Consider the following 16,225-nt stretch of genomic DNA (forward strand, 5'->3'; position numbering starts at 1 on the left):
TTTTGCATGTACTCCTTGAGCGCCCAACTGGGATACTACATTTTCAATTCCCCCTGGCCCACACACAGGCACACACACTGGCGCACGCACACGCCCCTTTTTTACACGCAATACGACAGGCGGAAGGGTAACGCTAAATATATTTTCCTATGAATTTTCCACACGCGTCCATTGCCTGCAGCGAACATTGCGCGAATGCAGCCGGAAAATGCTTCGACCAAAGTCGAAGTAGCGCTAACATTTGTCGGGCTTTACGTTCGCAGCTGTTATCGATTGCGTGGAAATCTACATAATATCTACATACGGAATTTTCTTCGGGAAAAGCTCTGAGGAAAATCCTACCTGTTCTCTACACAAGTGCACTTGAGGAAGCTTGCCGAAAGCTTTGCGATGGCCGCTGAAGAGACCCGGCATTTCAAGTTGTTTACATACAGCTGGCGAACAGCTGATTGGGAAAACGTCGGCTTGCGTCAACGGAGGCAAGGTCAAAACGTGGGCGTTCTGCTTTTGGGGGTGGGATAAGGTGGGTGGTTGACACTTCTCTGTGGTTCGTATCCCCAAAATGTGCGTGTCTGCAATTATCGAACTTTGACTCTGTCGCAGCCAATTTAATATGCATTGCATTTATTTTTAGACCAGCTATCGCGGTTATCGAACGGACCCCACACGAACCCATCGACGGGGGGCCTTAATTCCATAATTCCCATTATACCATCATATCTCCCATCCATCCGAATTGCCTTTTGATTTGCACCTCCGGCAGACAGCAGGTGGCCCGTGCCGATACTTTTATTGTTGTTTCCATTTGTTCGATCTGAAAGTTATGGATGTTCTTTTTTATTGCTGGCATCTAATGTGCAAAAATTGTTCAAGGTTTGAGATCCACAGGAGATCCCCATGGATATTTGTTTGCCATAAATCATAATTATAGCCGGGGTGTATCCCGATGAACGATTCAGCGGTTTTCTCCATGGATTCTGGATAAATACGTTCTTTAAAAATCATTTAGAAAAACATTGACTTTTTAGGTTTTTTTCTGGATTTTGCAAATAATAGTTCAATGTATACAAAATGAACTTTAACAACTTCAAAACTTCTTTACAATTTTTAATATTGTTCAAAATACTGTTCAAAAATATAAATTACATAATTAAAAATACAAAATTGTCATATTTTCATTCATCGAATCAAACGAAATTCAGGAAACGCAACAAGTAATAAATTCTGAATAACACTCGTAAAATGTTTAACAACAAAAATCGGATAAAGCAGATATATTCGAAAATTAATGTTATTCACACACGCGACGGCGTCTCGCAATCAAAATGTTCTATACCGCTCGAAAACGATGTATTTATAAAACAACGCGAAAATGCTGAAAATAGGAAAGAGAAGAGACGGAGACTGAAGGAAATGGTCGGGAAAGGCAGACAAAATGAGAATATAGTTCTGCGTTGACTTCTTCCTACTCGTGCGACGACTGGGGACCGAGGATTGCAGTAAAAGTGCTGTTTAGAATCTGATTGAGATTTCAGTTCGCTGGGAGACGATCGCCGAACGAGACCGTAGCTGAATTTTCATGTCGTGCTGTGGCTAGACATTAGAAATATATATATCCCTATATATATATATTCATGTGCTACCAGCTGGCAGTGGCAGTTTTGAGTGCGGCAAGACGCGTCAAGTGAAATCGAATTATGTAAGTGACCTCTGCATTCGCGGATTCCAATTGCTGTCCGTCGATCCACAACAATTCACAAAGTTCAAAAGCAAATTCAAATTCGCATGGTAATTAAATCGATCTGAAGTGTTCTAAATATAAAACTCAGCTAATTTTAAACACAGAACGCTCCATGCGAAAGTTCAAGGCATTTTGCAGAATAAACAATCGAACGAAAAAGCGAGTAAAATATGGATGTATATTTTTTGTAGTTAATTCGCCAATTTTAAATAATAAAAGACTGTGCATTAAAAAAAATACGAAAATATAGGCAAGCCAACAAAATGTTTAAAAATAGTTCACCAAAAGTTCTCCCATAAAAATAAAAACTTTTTCTTTCGCCGCGTGAGACTGTGTCTGTGAGTCAGCGTTGCGTTCGCCTCGGTGGCTGCTCCCAGGGCATTTGCCACTCGAAGATGCCGGACGAAGATGACGGCGGAGGCGGATCTTCTGGGTGAGGCGGAGCGGGTTCATCCATCCCAACCCAATCCAACCACTGCAGGCGGCTTTCATAAATATTGCTGCGCAGTGTGACACAATTTCGGGAAATGAGTATGGAGTGGCTGCAGAAGGTTTCAAAAATAGCGCGAGAGACTCGCGAGTGCAGGCCCAGTGAACACGTTGCGTATACGCGATGAGTGAGAGAGGAAAATAAGTCTTGTTTTTTGCCGTGTGTTGGGTAAGGCCTCTTGTTTTAAAAATATTATGGACAGAATTAATGGTGCGTTAAGCACGTAATTAGTGCATACAAACAATGCAAAAATCTTGTGTAGAAAATAATTTGGAATATAACTTGCACCTTAAAAAAAACCTTACTCTTACTTTTTTAGTTTATTTTTATAACTTAAGTTTTTTTAATTTAAAAATGAAAATATACAGAGATTTCCATTAAATATTGTTTTAAAGGAGAGCAGGAATGCGTTTGCACCTGCCGTTTTTCGATGCCTTCGCATTTCCCACATACACAGCCTAAAAGTTCATTTAAATGTCAACAAATAAAACAATTTTTTCTATAATGAGAAATTTATAATAGATAACGGACGAACATAAATAGATAGCTCAAGAAAATCGTCTGATATCTATATTTTAAGTTAATTAGGTTCTTTCTATTTTAAAAGTGTTTAAAAGTATTATTAAAAGTGCTGATAACAGTTTGTATTTATCGTCATCCCGAATATTATTTTCCAATAACCTGCGTCATTACAGAATACATATTCGCTCAGCCTTTAAACAAGATTTTATTCTCTCTGTTAGTTTTCTTCATTCGCTTTTATTTGCTCTTTAATTCAAAATTTTAAAAACGATTCTCTAATCACATTTTCTCATTTGTTCTCTTTTCTAATATTCCTCCCTCTACCGCGGATTTTCTCGGCATCTCAGCCACTTATCCGCGTTGACAGAGTGACTCAATTGAGTCGCTATTTCCTCTTTCGCCGCATTTCATAAATAAATAAGACCGAAAATGTTTTGCCAAAATAATGTATATTTATTTCTGAATTTTTCTATGCACAGAAAACAGTTTTAGCCTAAATTTAGCGGTTTTATTCTCGATCGAACTCTGGCTGCGTTTAGTATTGTGCACAGCATCCACGAAATTGCATTTCTGGTCGTTGCCTCCGGAATTTGGGTGAGCCAGCTAAAAATATGCATTCATAATTCGCATTTTTTGGCAGTTTGCTTAATTGTATTTGAAGTCGTTTGAAGTGGCTGCGAATGAGCAGAAATGTGCCACAGGGAATTAGTGTTCTATAAATAAAAGTAGTTAAATAAATTACATTTCAACCCTAATTAGTTTTTTAATTATTTAGAAACTATATTTTAGATACACAAAAGAAATCAAATAAAACTTATCGAAAAGCTAAGGAGACGGCAAAACGACAAAGATGACGACCCAACAGTTGCTTAGCAAGAATATTCGCTCCATGCCCTCATGGGTGGTAAGTGATAGTCAGTGATCTTAATCAATTTAGAATTGCAATATCCACTATCCACTATTTTAGAACGAGGCCAATGACCGCATTGGACCAAAGCCACCGCCCACGCCCCCAAATGGAGTGGCTGGGGGTCAATCTAAGGCCCCTGCCCTGCCGCCCAAATCGAAGAGCACTCCCGAACCGGATTACGAGATCATAGAGTTCTCCAGCCAACAGTACTCCAACGAACCGATGAAGACCACAGTGATTAGGACCAAGACGCCAGGTGACGGAAAAATTAAATAGATTTAAAGATAAAGATGATAAAGATTTCTATTAGTATATATTATGTTAGTAATAATTATTATTATAATCCCATAAAAACAAGAATATTTCTAAAATATAAGGGACATAAATATTCTAACCATAAATTCTTATTAACTAAAAAAGATTTGTATTTCAACTATTTTAATTTTTTATCCTTTTATATTATTCCATATTGCAGATAACAAACTGAAGTGCACCCTGTGTGGTTCCCAAAATCCCTGGGTGACCTGTGCCGAATGTGCGGGTCAGATCTTCTGTGCCTCCTGCGACGACATGTTCCATAAGCATCCCAAGCGAAAGCAGCACATGCGAAAGGTATGTTTAAGTTCAATACGGAAATCATATAAGAAACTAATGACTTAGACCTTGCAGGCCGTGGAGCAAGGCACACCACCGATTCCCCCGAAGGTGCAGCCCGGTGGTGGGGCACCTCCCCCAGTGGCGCCTCCGCGGCGCAGCAAACGCGGCCTGCTGACACCGTTTCTGGGCCGCAAGGATCAGGTACGCCACTGCACGATCTCCTAGACCCGTAAGAAAAGCCCTTCGATGGGCTTAACCAAGTAGAACCAAGTTTGTAATCTTCAATTTGAATGCTTCAATAAAAAACAAGTCCTTAAAAAAACCAAAAACGGCCCGCCAAAAAACATAAAACCAACAAACCAGAAATATTTTTGTATCAATACTTTTCCGACTACCGAAACCGAAATGGCACCCAACCCGACTCTTTTCCAGATGCTGCCGCCACCCTCGCCCACGCCCTCGCACAAGTCGCTGGGTGGCTGGCGGGGAGCGCTTGGGGGCGGGGCCACGCCCCCAGTGCCATCAGTCGCCAGCAGCACAACGAGCAGCGTAAGCAACCAGATGAACAACCGACCGCTTCCAGAACCACCGCGCAGCGAGGGCGGTGGATCCTCCAGATCGGGCACCCCCAAATCCGTGTTCGACACCATCCAGCGTCCGCCGTCGGTGCAGCTGGAGAAGATCAAGAGCAAGGCGAGCGCCACCCTGGACCGCATGGCCATACTGCAGCAGCGGTACCGCCAGCAGAAGGCCCGGCAGGATCTGAGCGCCAACAGCGAACAGGTGAGTGACCGCCCGATCATCCCACGAATTCCCTCATCATCGAGTGTCTCGTATTGTCTTTGCTACGAAAAAAGTAATATCAAATGAGGGTCAGTCATACCTTTAATCATAAAAGTGGTATTTTTATACACAGATAAAAAAAAAATAAAACAAAATTTTAGAAAAATTTATTTTTTTCTTTTTTAAGGATTTTTACTTAAAAAAGTCTGAGATAGGAAATTGGTTAATTTAAATGTGTCGAAATTAAAAATTATTTTAGACTCTTAATTCTTATGCTAATTTTACAAGGCTTTAGAAAATTACTCTTTAAATTCTTGATTACCCATTCATTAAGAACTTGAGTACCCATAAAATAATAACCATTAATTTCAAAAAAATGAAATAAAGGGTATTTCGAGAAGATCCTTGATATTATTTTTTCCTATGCACCTCGTATCGTCATTGTCTCGTCTCGTCATGTGTCGTTTCTCCCTTTCCTCTCTCTCTCTCTTTCTCTGTTTCTCGTTGGTCATTTCCCCACCGCAGCATTTGTCGAATGGAGCCGGCTTCGAGCACTGGTCAAACATTTCACCATCGCCCTCGCATTTTCGTTCCGGCAGCATGTCATCCGGTTTGAACTCATCCCATTTCGACCTCTCGGATGACTCACAATTTCACAATTCCTTGCTGCTCCAACAACGACAGGCGGCCGGCGCCCAGCGGCGTCAGATGAGCACCTCGGTGTTTAACCTTAACACAAACCCACGTCGACCTTTGGCCGAAACGCAGAACGGCAGCGCCTGGCTCACCAATCAGCGCATCCAACAGGTGAGAACGAGATTGGATAAAATATGATTCTATAAATTGCAAAGATTAGGATTATTAATCCATGATTAGTCCTAATGTATTACAGTGATTTCTTGAAGGGCGATTATTATTTCTTCGGTTTATTATATTAAAAAATCTCTTTAACCTCCTTTTGCAGGCCCAATCGCTGGCTCAGCTAAACTGCGCTGGCTGTCAGCAGAGTCAACAGCATCCTGGCTGGCCACAGAATCCCCACCAGCACCACCATTCGCATCCCCAGCACCCCGACCAGTGGTCACAATTTGGCTCCCAGCAGCAGTTCAACAACTCCAATCTATCACTAAACGTGGGACCCGGTTATATGTCACAACAACAGCATCATCCGCACTATCCACCGCCGGTGTTTATGACCCAGCGCGGAATGATGTATCCCGGAGCACCCGGCTATCCCATGATGCATCCAGGTAAATAGGGATTTTCCTCTATATAAAAGTTAATAATGCTTTTCCTTGACTAGGTGTCATGGGAATGCCGCCCTCGGCTGCTTCGAGGGCTGCCTCCCGTTCCCGTTATGCCGCATCCCCGACGCCAAGTCGAAAATCCATGTCCCTGCGTCGGAAGCGCAACAGCTATGTGGATGACGAACTAACCGATGACGAGGACTCCGACCAGGATGACCGCAGGTCCTTGGTCTCCAACCGATCGGGCATGACCAGCGCCTCGCGATCCCAGCAGCATCATCAGCCCCGTCAAAGGCGCATCTCCAGTGCCTCACAGCTAATTGGTGGCGATGAAGTGGATGGCGATCAGAGAATCAGGCATCACAAGATAAGGGATCGCCGGGGATCCATTGCCAAGTCCGTGCAGAGCGAGTGGCTGCCGGAGAGAAGGGACAATAACGAGGGAACCCTCACCAGAAATAAGCCATCAACCGATTCGGCCCGAACCAGTCGCATTTACTCCGATTTGGAATCAGAGGGTTCGGGTGCCCGTGCCCTGGTTCAAGCGAAAATCCAGCAGAAGCTCCAGGAAGCCGATCAGAACAGGACCTCAAAGAAGGTGGAACAAAAACGAAAACCGGAGATGAAGGACGAGAACACCCAGGCTGCGGCGGTGGTGCAAAAAGTGGTGGAGCCAACGCCCCAAGAGGAGAGTGCCTCGGAGTACGAGGAAGTGGTGGAGGAGGTAACCGCCTCGGAGAGTGAGGCCGAGGCTCCAACTGAAGCACCCAATGCCCAGGAGATCCCCGAGGAGATTGAGGCTGATGAACTGGGACCACCACCTTCTACGCCCGACCACGAATGGGAATGCGAGTTTTGCACGTTTGTGAACGAGCCCAACATCAAGATCTGCTCCATATGCTGTAAGACACCCAGTAAGCCACCAGTTCAACCGAACAACGCCAAAAAGGTAGAGGAAAAACCACAACCTCCAGCTCAAGTTGGAAAATCCAGTAATATCAAAGGAGGGGTGAAGCCAGAGGTCAAGCCAACTCAAAAGCCTGCTCCAAAAAGCCAGCAACCCAATCAGAAAACAGCAAATGCGTCCACCAAGACTACTACCACCACCACTAGTCCAAAGATTCCCTCGACTGCAGCTAATGGAGCCAAGAACACCTCCAGTATTCCCGTCAAGACACCTGCAAAGCCAACACTGAAAACCTCGTCGGAGAACGAATTCGATAACTCGCTGGCCAAGAGCCTATTGCACAAAGGTAGGATACAAAAGAGAATCTCATTTTTCGAGGGCACAAAGGCCTAAAGCCTAGAAACCCCGCCATCAAAGACTATACCTAGTTAGTACACTAATAGAGCGATCGAACTGTAAGCTTACAATTAACGCATTTATGGAAACCAAATACAGAACATAACCACAACCCAAGACGCATCCAGTTTGTTTGATTTGAATCAGTTTGGTGACCCCGAACCCATTACTCTCCACCCCACCCCCCACCACCAAGCTAATGCTCTCATCCGTATCGTTCCAGAGTCCGTTGAAAACATTTGGAATACGCTAGATGAGAGCATTCAGGCGCAGGCGGAGAAGGTGCTCAAGAAGGCCCAGAAGGTGTCCACGGGCTGTGGTGGGACTCCTCCCCGGGAAATAGCGGCCGTGGAAATGGGAACCTCGCCGCCGCCCCAGAGCATTTCCACTCAAGTAAATTATTGTGAAAGTAGTTCAATCGTTCAGTTATAAACCGATGAATTACAGACCTACGACGCCCTGCCCTTCAACTCAAAAACGGAGGAGATCCCAACGGTTGTACCAGATCGTTTCAGAACCCCGGAGCCCAATAAGATGGAGCGACGTCCCCACTATCGCAGCAACTCCCAGTTGCCGCAGGAAAATGAACGATACCGCAGTGCCAATGACCTGAGGTATCACGACGGCTTCGGTTTGGATCCTTATAGTGCCGGTCTCGTCACCAGAAGACCCAATTTCATAAACGAACTACGCATGCTGCAACATGTAAGTTGAGCTACTTAGTTGTAGGAAAAAAGAGAGAACGCTATCAGATACCCTTTACTTAGCTAAAGGGAGTGCGAGGAAGATAAAATTTTGATTGGGCATAACTTTTTAACGAATTGTCCGATTTGAAAAATTTCTTCTACATTTAGATAGGTATAAATAAACGCAACAAAATTGCAATTATACCTTTCCGAAATTTTTAAAAATGTGAGCGCTAGACACATTTGAAAATCGTTTGTGGGCGATTGTGGGCGACTTTGGGCTTTTGTGGGCGTGTGAGGGGGCGTGGCGCTCGGCTGAAATAAACTTGTGCTGCGTAGGAAGCCCAAGAATATGTGTGGGTAGTCCCAGCTTTCTAGCTTTTGTAGTTTCCAAGATCTCAACGTTCATATAGACGGACAGACGGACGGACAGACAGGCATGGCTATATCAACTTGGCTAGTGTCGGAAACGCTTCCTTCTGTCTGTTACATACTTTTACTAATACAAAAGACCCCTTTACTCTACGAGTAATTGTTTTAATTGTTTCAGCAAATCTCTTCACCCTTCGACCTACCCCACGAGTCGTTCGGCGTTAAGCACGAACCCGCCCGAGATCCGGAAACGGAAATGCACATCATACTCAAAGAGCTGGAGCTGTACAAGTTCACGGTGGAGGAGCTAGAGGCGGCTTTGAAGTACTGCTCCCCCGAGACGCATCCCATTCAGTGGCTGCGCGAGAACTGGCACAAACTAGTGCAAACGGTGCAGAGTTTGTCCACGAAGTATGGTCAGGAGAGAGGTGAAAACACCATTGGAACCGTATCCCAGAACGAGGCACGCGAGGCTCTGCGCAATTCGGGTGGCAATGTGTGGCAGGCGGTGGCCGATTGCATTCAACAGCGACAGCAAAAGTACCGGAAACTGGCCTCCAAGGGGAACTTCCTGCGGGACGACATCGTGAATGCGCTGACCGCGCACCAAGGTAATGTGGAGCAGGCGCTGGTGGAGCTCAATCGCACGCAACTCAAGCCATTTCTAATGCGCATCTGGGGCTCGCCGAATGGCGTCGAGAATGAGAGTGGCTCGACGGCCATAGACACCAAGTCGGGTTAGTTTGTAGATCGATCATCCAGAATCCATAGCAATGCCATAATGTCGCATCTCTCTCTCTCTCCCCCCGCATTCATTTGCCAAAAACAGATATCCATGACTTCTTGAACACTCATGCTTTGGACTGCCTGCAACCTCAATTAGTCGGAGAGAGTCCCAGTCCCGCCCAAGCCAATCCCTTCGACCAACTTCGAACTGACGACAGCCCCGTGAAATCCACATATGCCACTCCTAGTCCCTATCAGATGGAAGACAGCACGCTGAAGAACCTGGAGATACTCATCGGCAACATGGAACAGAACCAAGCCAAGCAGAACCAGGAGGTCCTGCGATCCATAGAGACCATGCTGGACACTTTCAAGGGCAAGCCGGAGCTGGAGTACGAAACGGATCCCGAGATAATGCGTATCCTTACAAAGAGCCCGATTAGCACGAACCTGAAACCTGCTGGGTCCGTGGAGGATAAGTCCAGCGAGGATGTGAAGAACTTTGTGTGGCAGCACATTCAGGATATTGTGCCCAATCTGGTGCAACAGGTCGAGCAGGAGCTCATGGAGAAACCTGAGGTAGAGGTAACAGTTGAGGAGCCAAAGAAGCCTGAACCTGAACCTCAGAAGGATCCTGAACCTCAACCTCAACCTGAACTGGAGCCCACGCCCAGTGTTGATCCTGGAGTGTACATCATGGAGGAAGTCATCAAGCCTAATCTGAGGGAAGCCAGCATACGCGAAGAGATTCCACAAAGTTTCATTTATGCCACTGAAATAGCCAACTTCAAGTTGGAATTTGATCGAGGCACCGAACGATGGCACGAGGCTGAGTGGGAAAGCAGTGATCTTAAAGATGCAGAACGTATTGTATACAAAAGCTACCTAGCTCCGAAGGAAACAGTTAAGGAGGAGGTTAAAAATACAGAAAATTTGATTCCAGCTGCGAAAACTGAAGAAGAATCTGCATCAGAAATCTCCATCAAACCTCAAAAGACTGAAAACATCGAAGTATCAAAACCAGAAACTTCAACACCCCCAATAGGTAAAAATGAGATCGTTAATAAAGCACTTGCACAACACACACCAACAGAAACATCAACACCTTCAATTACCGAGAAAAACATAATTAATGAAGAAACGGAAAATAATAAACAGAAATCGAATGAAAATAATTTGCAGACACAGAAGAGTTCATCAGAATCACAAGCACAATTGGATGACCAGCCAAGTACGAGTAGGGAGGCCAACCGAAGAAATAAGAGGTCTCAGCAGCCGAAAAAAAGTAGACAGCGTGAGCAAAGTCAAAAACCTACTAACAGGGTAAAGCTACCAAGAGATATAGAATCGAAAGAAAATGGAACCAAAGTAGTACAAACAGCTTTGACAGAGAAAGAAGCAACTAAGGAAACTTCAGCAGAAACTCAGTCAAATTCTATTTCAACTGATATTCAACCAGTTGCAACTGAAACCGATATTGAAACTGTCATAGACTCTAAAAACGAGACTGTAACCGAACAAAGTTTGTTTCCTCCATCAAAGGATGACAATGAAAATAAACCTTCCTTGGACCAGTCGGAAAATCTACCGACAAATGTCTTAAAAGAAAGTGCTGCAGAAGAAGTTTTGGAGCAAGTCGAAGAGGTTCAAGAATCAGTTAGCCTGAATGAAATAATTGAGCCCATAACACTCACTAAAGATGAATCAAGTATTCAAGATGTTTCTCCACCCCTCAATACCATAACATCAGAAAAGTCTGCAGAGTCTCAAGGGGAAGCCGAATCAGTCAGCATAACAGAAATAACTGAAACCAACATACAACCCCAAGAAGAAGCAATACCTAAAGATATTATGCTACCAACCAATACATCGGTAGAAGAAGAATCATTGAACGAAGTTAGTAAAAAAGATACTATCGCATCTACAACCATTATTTCACCTTCGATAACTGAAGCTCCAGCACCTGAAAACATCGATATAGCGCCCAGTGCTTCATCAATAACCAACGATCACAAGCGAAGTCCTAAACGGTTTTCAAAGATACCCGTGAGAACCTTGAGCAGCAACAGTCTTCGAAGTGAGAGCAGGGCTAGCAATCGAACTCCAACAGCAACTGATGAAATCGAAAGGGAAGAAACTACGAAGGAAGAAGAAATTATTCAGAGAAGAGACAGTCCTTCCAAACCTGAAGATGGAATTACCACGTCTGATAATCAAGTTAGCCAAGTGGAACAGTCTGAAAGAGAAGCTAACATTGTTGAAGGAGCTGCAGTCCAACCTATAAATTTGGAACCCGAAGTGCATACCCCAAGTGCAACAGCTATAGCAGTTACTCCCACAGACTCCGACGAAGTGTTCGAAGATGCTCCCGAGTTCAGCAGCAGTGAGGGAACCCGGCCTCACGATGAAACCGCTTCGGATACAGAGCTCTATAGTCTGGATAGCGATGGTCAGCGGGCAGAAACCAAATCACCGGAGAATGAAGTTATCCTTTTGCTGGACGAGGAATCCCAGCTGGAATCCTCCATAGCCAAGTCCAGCAGCGATGCTAGCATTGGCTCCCAGTCAAGCCATTCGGAAACATCTAAAGTTGTGCTCAAGGAATTCGTTCCTTCCGGAGATCCGGCCAAGCAGAACCTCAGCGAATTGGTAGAGGACACACAGCGGTTGATCAAACAAATGCGCGATGAGATCAGCATGGATGAGTTCGAGTCCACCGACGAGGATGAATACTCCGATGAATACTCGGATGAGTATGACGAGGGCGAAGAGGAGGAGTGGTACGACAGCGAGGGCGAGGAGGAGGGCGATTTCGATGGGGAGGAGGGCAACACCTACAATGAACACCCTTCCTATATAGAGGAAGCATCCACCGGTGACGACGAGGGCACCGAAATCGAGGACATAATGGAGGAGGACGAGGATCTGGCTGATGAAGACGAGGCACAACCCACACAAATCGCACAACACATTGAACCAGTCATATCCAGTTCAGCTCTGTCAGTCACGCCCACAAATCAAGAAAACGATGCGATCGCAACCACTGAGGTTGTTTCCTCCACAGGAAGGAGCCCGGAGAATCCTGAAGTGGAGGTGATCTTGCCTCTTCAGACAAGTCAAGAGGATGAGGTAAAAGTGGAAGCTCTGCCCATTCAATCCCCTCCTATAATAACGGACTCGGAAACTCGACCTGCGGAACAACCTGTTGAACTTGTCCTGGAAGTTGAGCCTCTCCCAGAAGTTGAGCCTTCCCCAGAAGTTGAGCCATCCATTGAAGAACCATCCGCCCTGCCCATAACACCCGCACCACCCATTGTTGATTCCGAATCCCAACCCGTGGAGCCGCCCGTCGAAACGGTACTGGAGGAGCCCAAAAAGGTAACAACGAGCACCAAGGGCAAAGCTGCAAGCAGCGGAACTGCCTCCAAAACGGCCAAGTCCACAGTCAGTAAGATTCCCAAGCCCACCAATGAACCCACCACTAACAGTTCGACTAGCTCACCCTTAAACAAGAAGGTTCCGCTGCGGTCCAAGTCCTTCTCGGCGCCCATGGGCATTTCGTCGGTGAAGAGAATCCAGGAGGTCTACCTCCAGAAGCAGACCACATCGATTGCGGCCAGTCGAGTGCCGCTCAAGAGCAGTCCGACCACCAAGAAGTCCATCAACGAAGCCATCTCCAGGTTCAACTCAAATCAGTCCGATGGACCGAGCACCAGTGGAGCAGCGGCGGCGGCTGCAGCGGCATTGTTGAAACCCCGTTCCCAGCCCCGAATTCCGAAGAAGAAATACCACGAGACCTGCTTCTCGGACGACGACTACGAGACCTCGGCCACCGAGGAGGAGGAGCCGGAGGATCCCAACCAGGGCGAACCCCTAAAAGCAGAACTGCTAAAGCGTAAGCTGAGTATGCCCGTTTTCCGGGCATATCCTAGTGTCCAAGAGCCGGTTATTGAGGACCCAGCGGTGTGTACAAGTCGAGATGTGGCTAAGAAAGTTCAATTATCATCTAGGTTCATTTGCTCTCTCTCTTTTCAGATCCTGGCCCGCAAATATGTCGATCAGGAACTGGTGGCCAACATCGCTGAAGCCCAGATAGCCGCCACCTTGGTGAACATGAAATTCTCGGAGGATGTAGCTCTATGGGCGGCCAAGGAGTGCTCCGACCTGGACCAAGCCATCGCCATGCTGCAGCAGGAATGTGAACTCTGCATGAACAGTTTTCCCATGAATCAGATCGTGTCCATGCTGAAATGCCTCCACAAGTGCTGCAAACAGTGTGCCAAGAGCTACTTCACAGTTCAGGTGAGCGCTGAAAAAATATCTTATGAGTTTTTGGAAAGATTTATAAATAGACGATAAATATACCTCCAGAACTGATTTATCCTGAGGTGTTTTAATAATCTGAAGGGTTTTTAATTAAGGTTTTTTATGCTAGACAATTAATAACGAAAGCCTTTTGTAGTTCCAAATTCAAAATAAATTGTAACATACTTTTAGACACCTTTATAAGCTTTTGGGATTTTTAAGATTTTAAAACGAGACAATTCTTCTATTTTATTTAATTAATTTATTTACTTTTAATCTTTAATTTTTTTCAGATAACCGATCGCAGTATCAACGATTGCAATTGCCCCTTCTGCAAGCTTCCCGAACTGAGTAACGAGGCTGAGCATGAGGACGAGCACCTGGAGTATTTCTCCAACCTGGACATCTTCCTAAAGAGCATCCTGGACAATGATGTGCACGAACTGTTCCAGCGCAAGTTGCGCGATCGCAGCCTGCTGCAGGATCCCAACTTCAAGTGGTGCATCCAGTGTTCCTCCGGATTCTTCGCTCGGCCCAAGCAGAAGCGGCTGATCTGTCCGGACTGCGGATCCGTGACTTGTGCCCAGTGCCGGAAGCCCTGGGAGCGACAGCACGAGGGCAGCAGCTGCGAAGCTTACCTGGAGTGGAAGCGCGAAAATGATCCCGAGCTGCAGGCCCAGGGCGTTCAGGAGCATTTGGCCCAGAACGGCATCGATTGCCCCAAGTGCAAGTTCCGCTACTCTTTGGCCAGGTAAAAATAAGCATTTTTACTTTATAATATATATAATATATTTTATATAAATATTTCTCATTTTCCCAGGGGCGGTTGCATGCATTTCACCTGCACCCAGTGCAAATTCGAGTTCTGCTACGGCTGTGCTCGGCCCTTCATGATGGGCGCCAAGTGCTCGGTGTCCTCGTACTGCGCCAAACTCGGTCTGCATGCCCATCATCCGCGCAATTGCTTGTTCTATCTGAGGGACAAGATCCCCATGCAGCTGCAGTTCCTGCTCAAGGAGCAGAAGGTCAAGTTCGACACGGAGCCCGTGCAGCTGAAGGACGAGTCCAGCAGCTCGACAAATGCCCGCGCCCAGGCCCGCTGTCCCATTCCGCTGCAAAAGGAAACGCCGCAGGGTCTGGTCGATACAGTGTGCAACACCGAAGTGCCCGACAAGCACGCTGGCATGTGTCGGTAAGTTTTGGTATTTTAAATTAAATTAAGATTGAAAAGTGTTTAAAATCTATATAAGTATAGTTCCGCAGAAACCTCTTGGGATTAATGGCGAATATACCTTTCACATACCTTTTTAAATGATTATAAATCTTCAGATCAGTGGCAGCCAGCAGAGGCCGAGCGCACGACCCATGGGATTGGGAATTTCTCTGCCGCTGCGCTGTCTGCGTTTCGGAGCACACGTACGCTGTAACGCAGATAAATGCAATGCGTGTTTTTATTGTATGTGTGTTGCTTCTGCTGGCCACCACTGCTCCGGAGTATTCCCTTATATTACCACTAAAGTCAAAACTCCTGTGAATAATATTGTCTTCCTCATAACTTAATCTAATATAAATTCCCCTATATTCCGATATTATTTCAGCACCCACTACGTTGAGTATTTAGCAGCCAAGGTGGCCAAGGCTGGCATCGATCCGCTGCCCATCTTCGATTTGACGGACTGCGTCCAGGAGCTGCGGAGGCGTGGCATCGCCCTGCCCGAGCGAGGACCCTGGGACACCGATGAGATCTACAAGACCATGTGCTCCGAGGTGCGTTCTTTGGCTATCATCCATTTATCGCTTTATTGATTTCCTATTATTTGCTTGGCATGGTTTGAGTTCGCCATTTCCATTTGCTTTTAACGGGTTCCTTTACGCGGAAATCGAGTTTCCTGCGGCCGAGGGCGATTTGTTTTCGCCGGGTGATTCAGTGTCCGCCCCCATCGATTGATCGAGGCGGAAAAAAACAAATAAAGAAAATAAGATCGTTTAGCCGCCAACTAAATTTGGATGCCGTCTGACGTATTTCACACGCGTCTTAATTGATATTCGTTTTATTATTATTTAATTGTAAACAGTTTGCGCGGTCGAACCGAAAATGTTTATAAATGTACCCATCTCTCAATCTCGTTCTTACTTATAGGTAATCAAACAGCATATTCCACTGAAATCGGCATGAGCAGGAGCAAAAGGAGAAGTGAAGCTATGATGGTCGACTGTTGCAATTCTTCATTAATTTTTATGATTTATGGCAAGCACTTTTATAGACATTTTTATACACCAACCTGCACACGAAACAATTTTAAGTCTTAGACTGTTCGTTAGACATTATACATTAGCCATGGCATGTATACACCTTCATCGACACCTACTCATCGTCCATCCAGAAGCCTTTCCCATTTTGTTTAGTTACTAAGAGATGGAAAACAACAGCCCAAAAAAACGGCACGTGGAACAGAGTGCATTCAATAAACCGAATATGTGAAAATTCAATGCAATTGTTTTTATTTTTTTCTAATGATTTTCAACCTGTGAATAAGAATGTG

General features: G+C 45.4%; 1 protein-coding gene across 3 annotated transcripts; it reads left to right on the forward strand.

Annotated features, from left to right (window-relative positions):
* The first annotated feature begins 1,486 nt into the window (after positions 1-1,486).
* On the forward strand, positions 1,487-16,158 carry LUBEL (Linear Ubiquitin E3 ligase). Of its 3 annotated transcripts, none has more exons than XM_070219480.1 (18): positions 1,487-1,699; positions 3,529-3,657; positions 3,721-3,919; positions 4,139-4,275; positions 4,324-4,461; positions 4,693-5,043; positions 5,569-5,850; positions 6,008-6,293; positions 6,347-7,543; positions 7,817-7,986; positions 8,041-8,298; positions 8,830-9,388; positions 9,481-13,340; positions 13,413-13,679; positions 13,976-14,433; positions 14,503-14,874; positions 15,281-15,449; positions 15,823-16,158. In XM_070219480.1, the coding sequence occupies exons 2-18, from the start codon at positions 3,604-3,606 to the stop codon at positions 15,856-15,858; spliced, it is 8,793 nt and encodes a 2,930-aa protein (XP_070075581.1). In that variant the 5' UTR covers positions 1,487-1,699; positions 3,529-3,603; the 3' UTR covers positions 15,859-16,158. The 3 variants fall into 3 exon arrangements, with proteins under 3 accessions (XP_070075581.1, XP_017000153.2, XP_070075582.1); XM_017144664.3 differs by having other exon boundaries at positions 4,333-4,461; XM_070219481.1 differs by having other exon boundaries at positions 3,543-3,657.
* The last annotated feature ends 67 nt before the right edge of the window (positions 16,159-16,225 follow it).

The sequence above is a fragment of the Drosophila takahashii genome, chromosome 2L, assembly GCF_030179915.1.
Source record: "Drosophila takahashii strain IR98-3 E-12201 chromosome 2L, DtakHiC1v2, whole genome shotgun sequence".
Taxonomy (NCBI): Eukaryota; Metazoa; Arthropoda; class Insecta; order Diptera; family Drosophilidae; genus Drosophila; species Drosophila takahashii.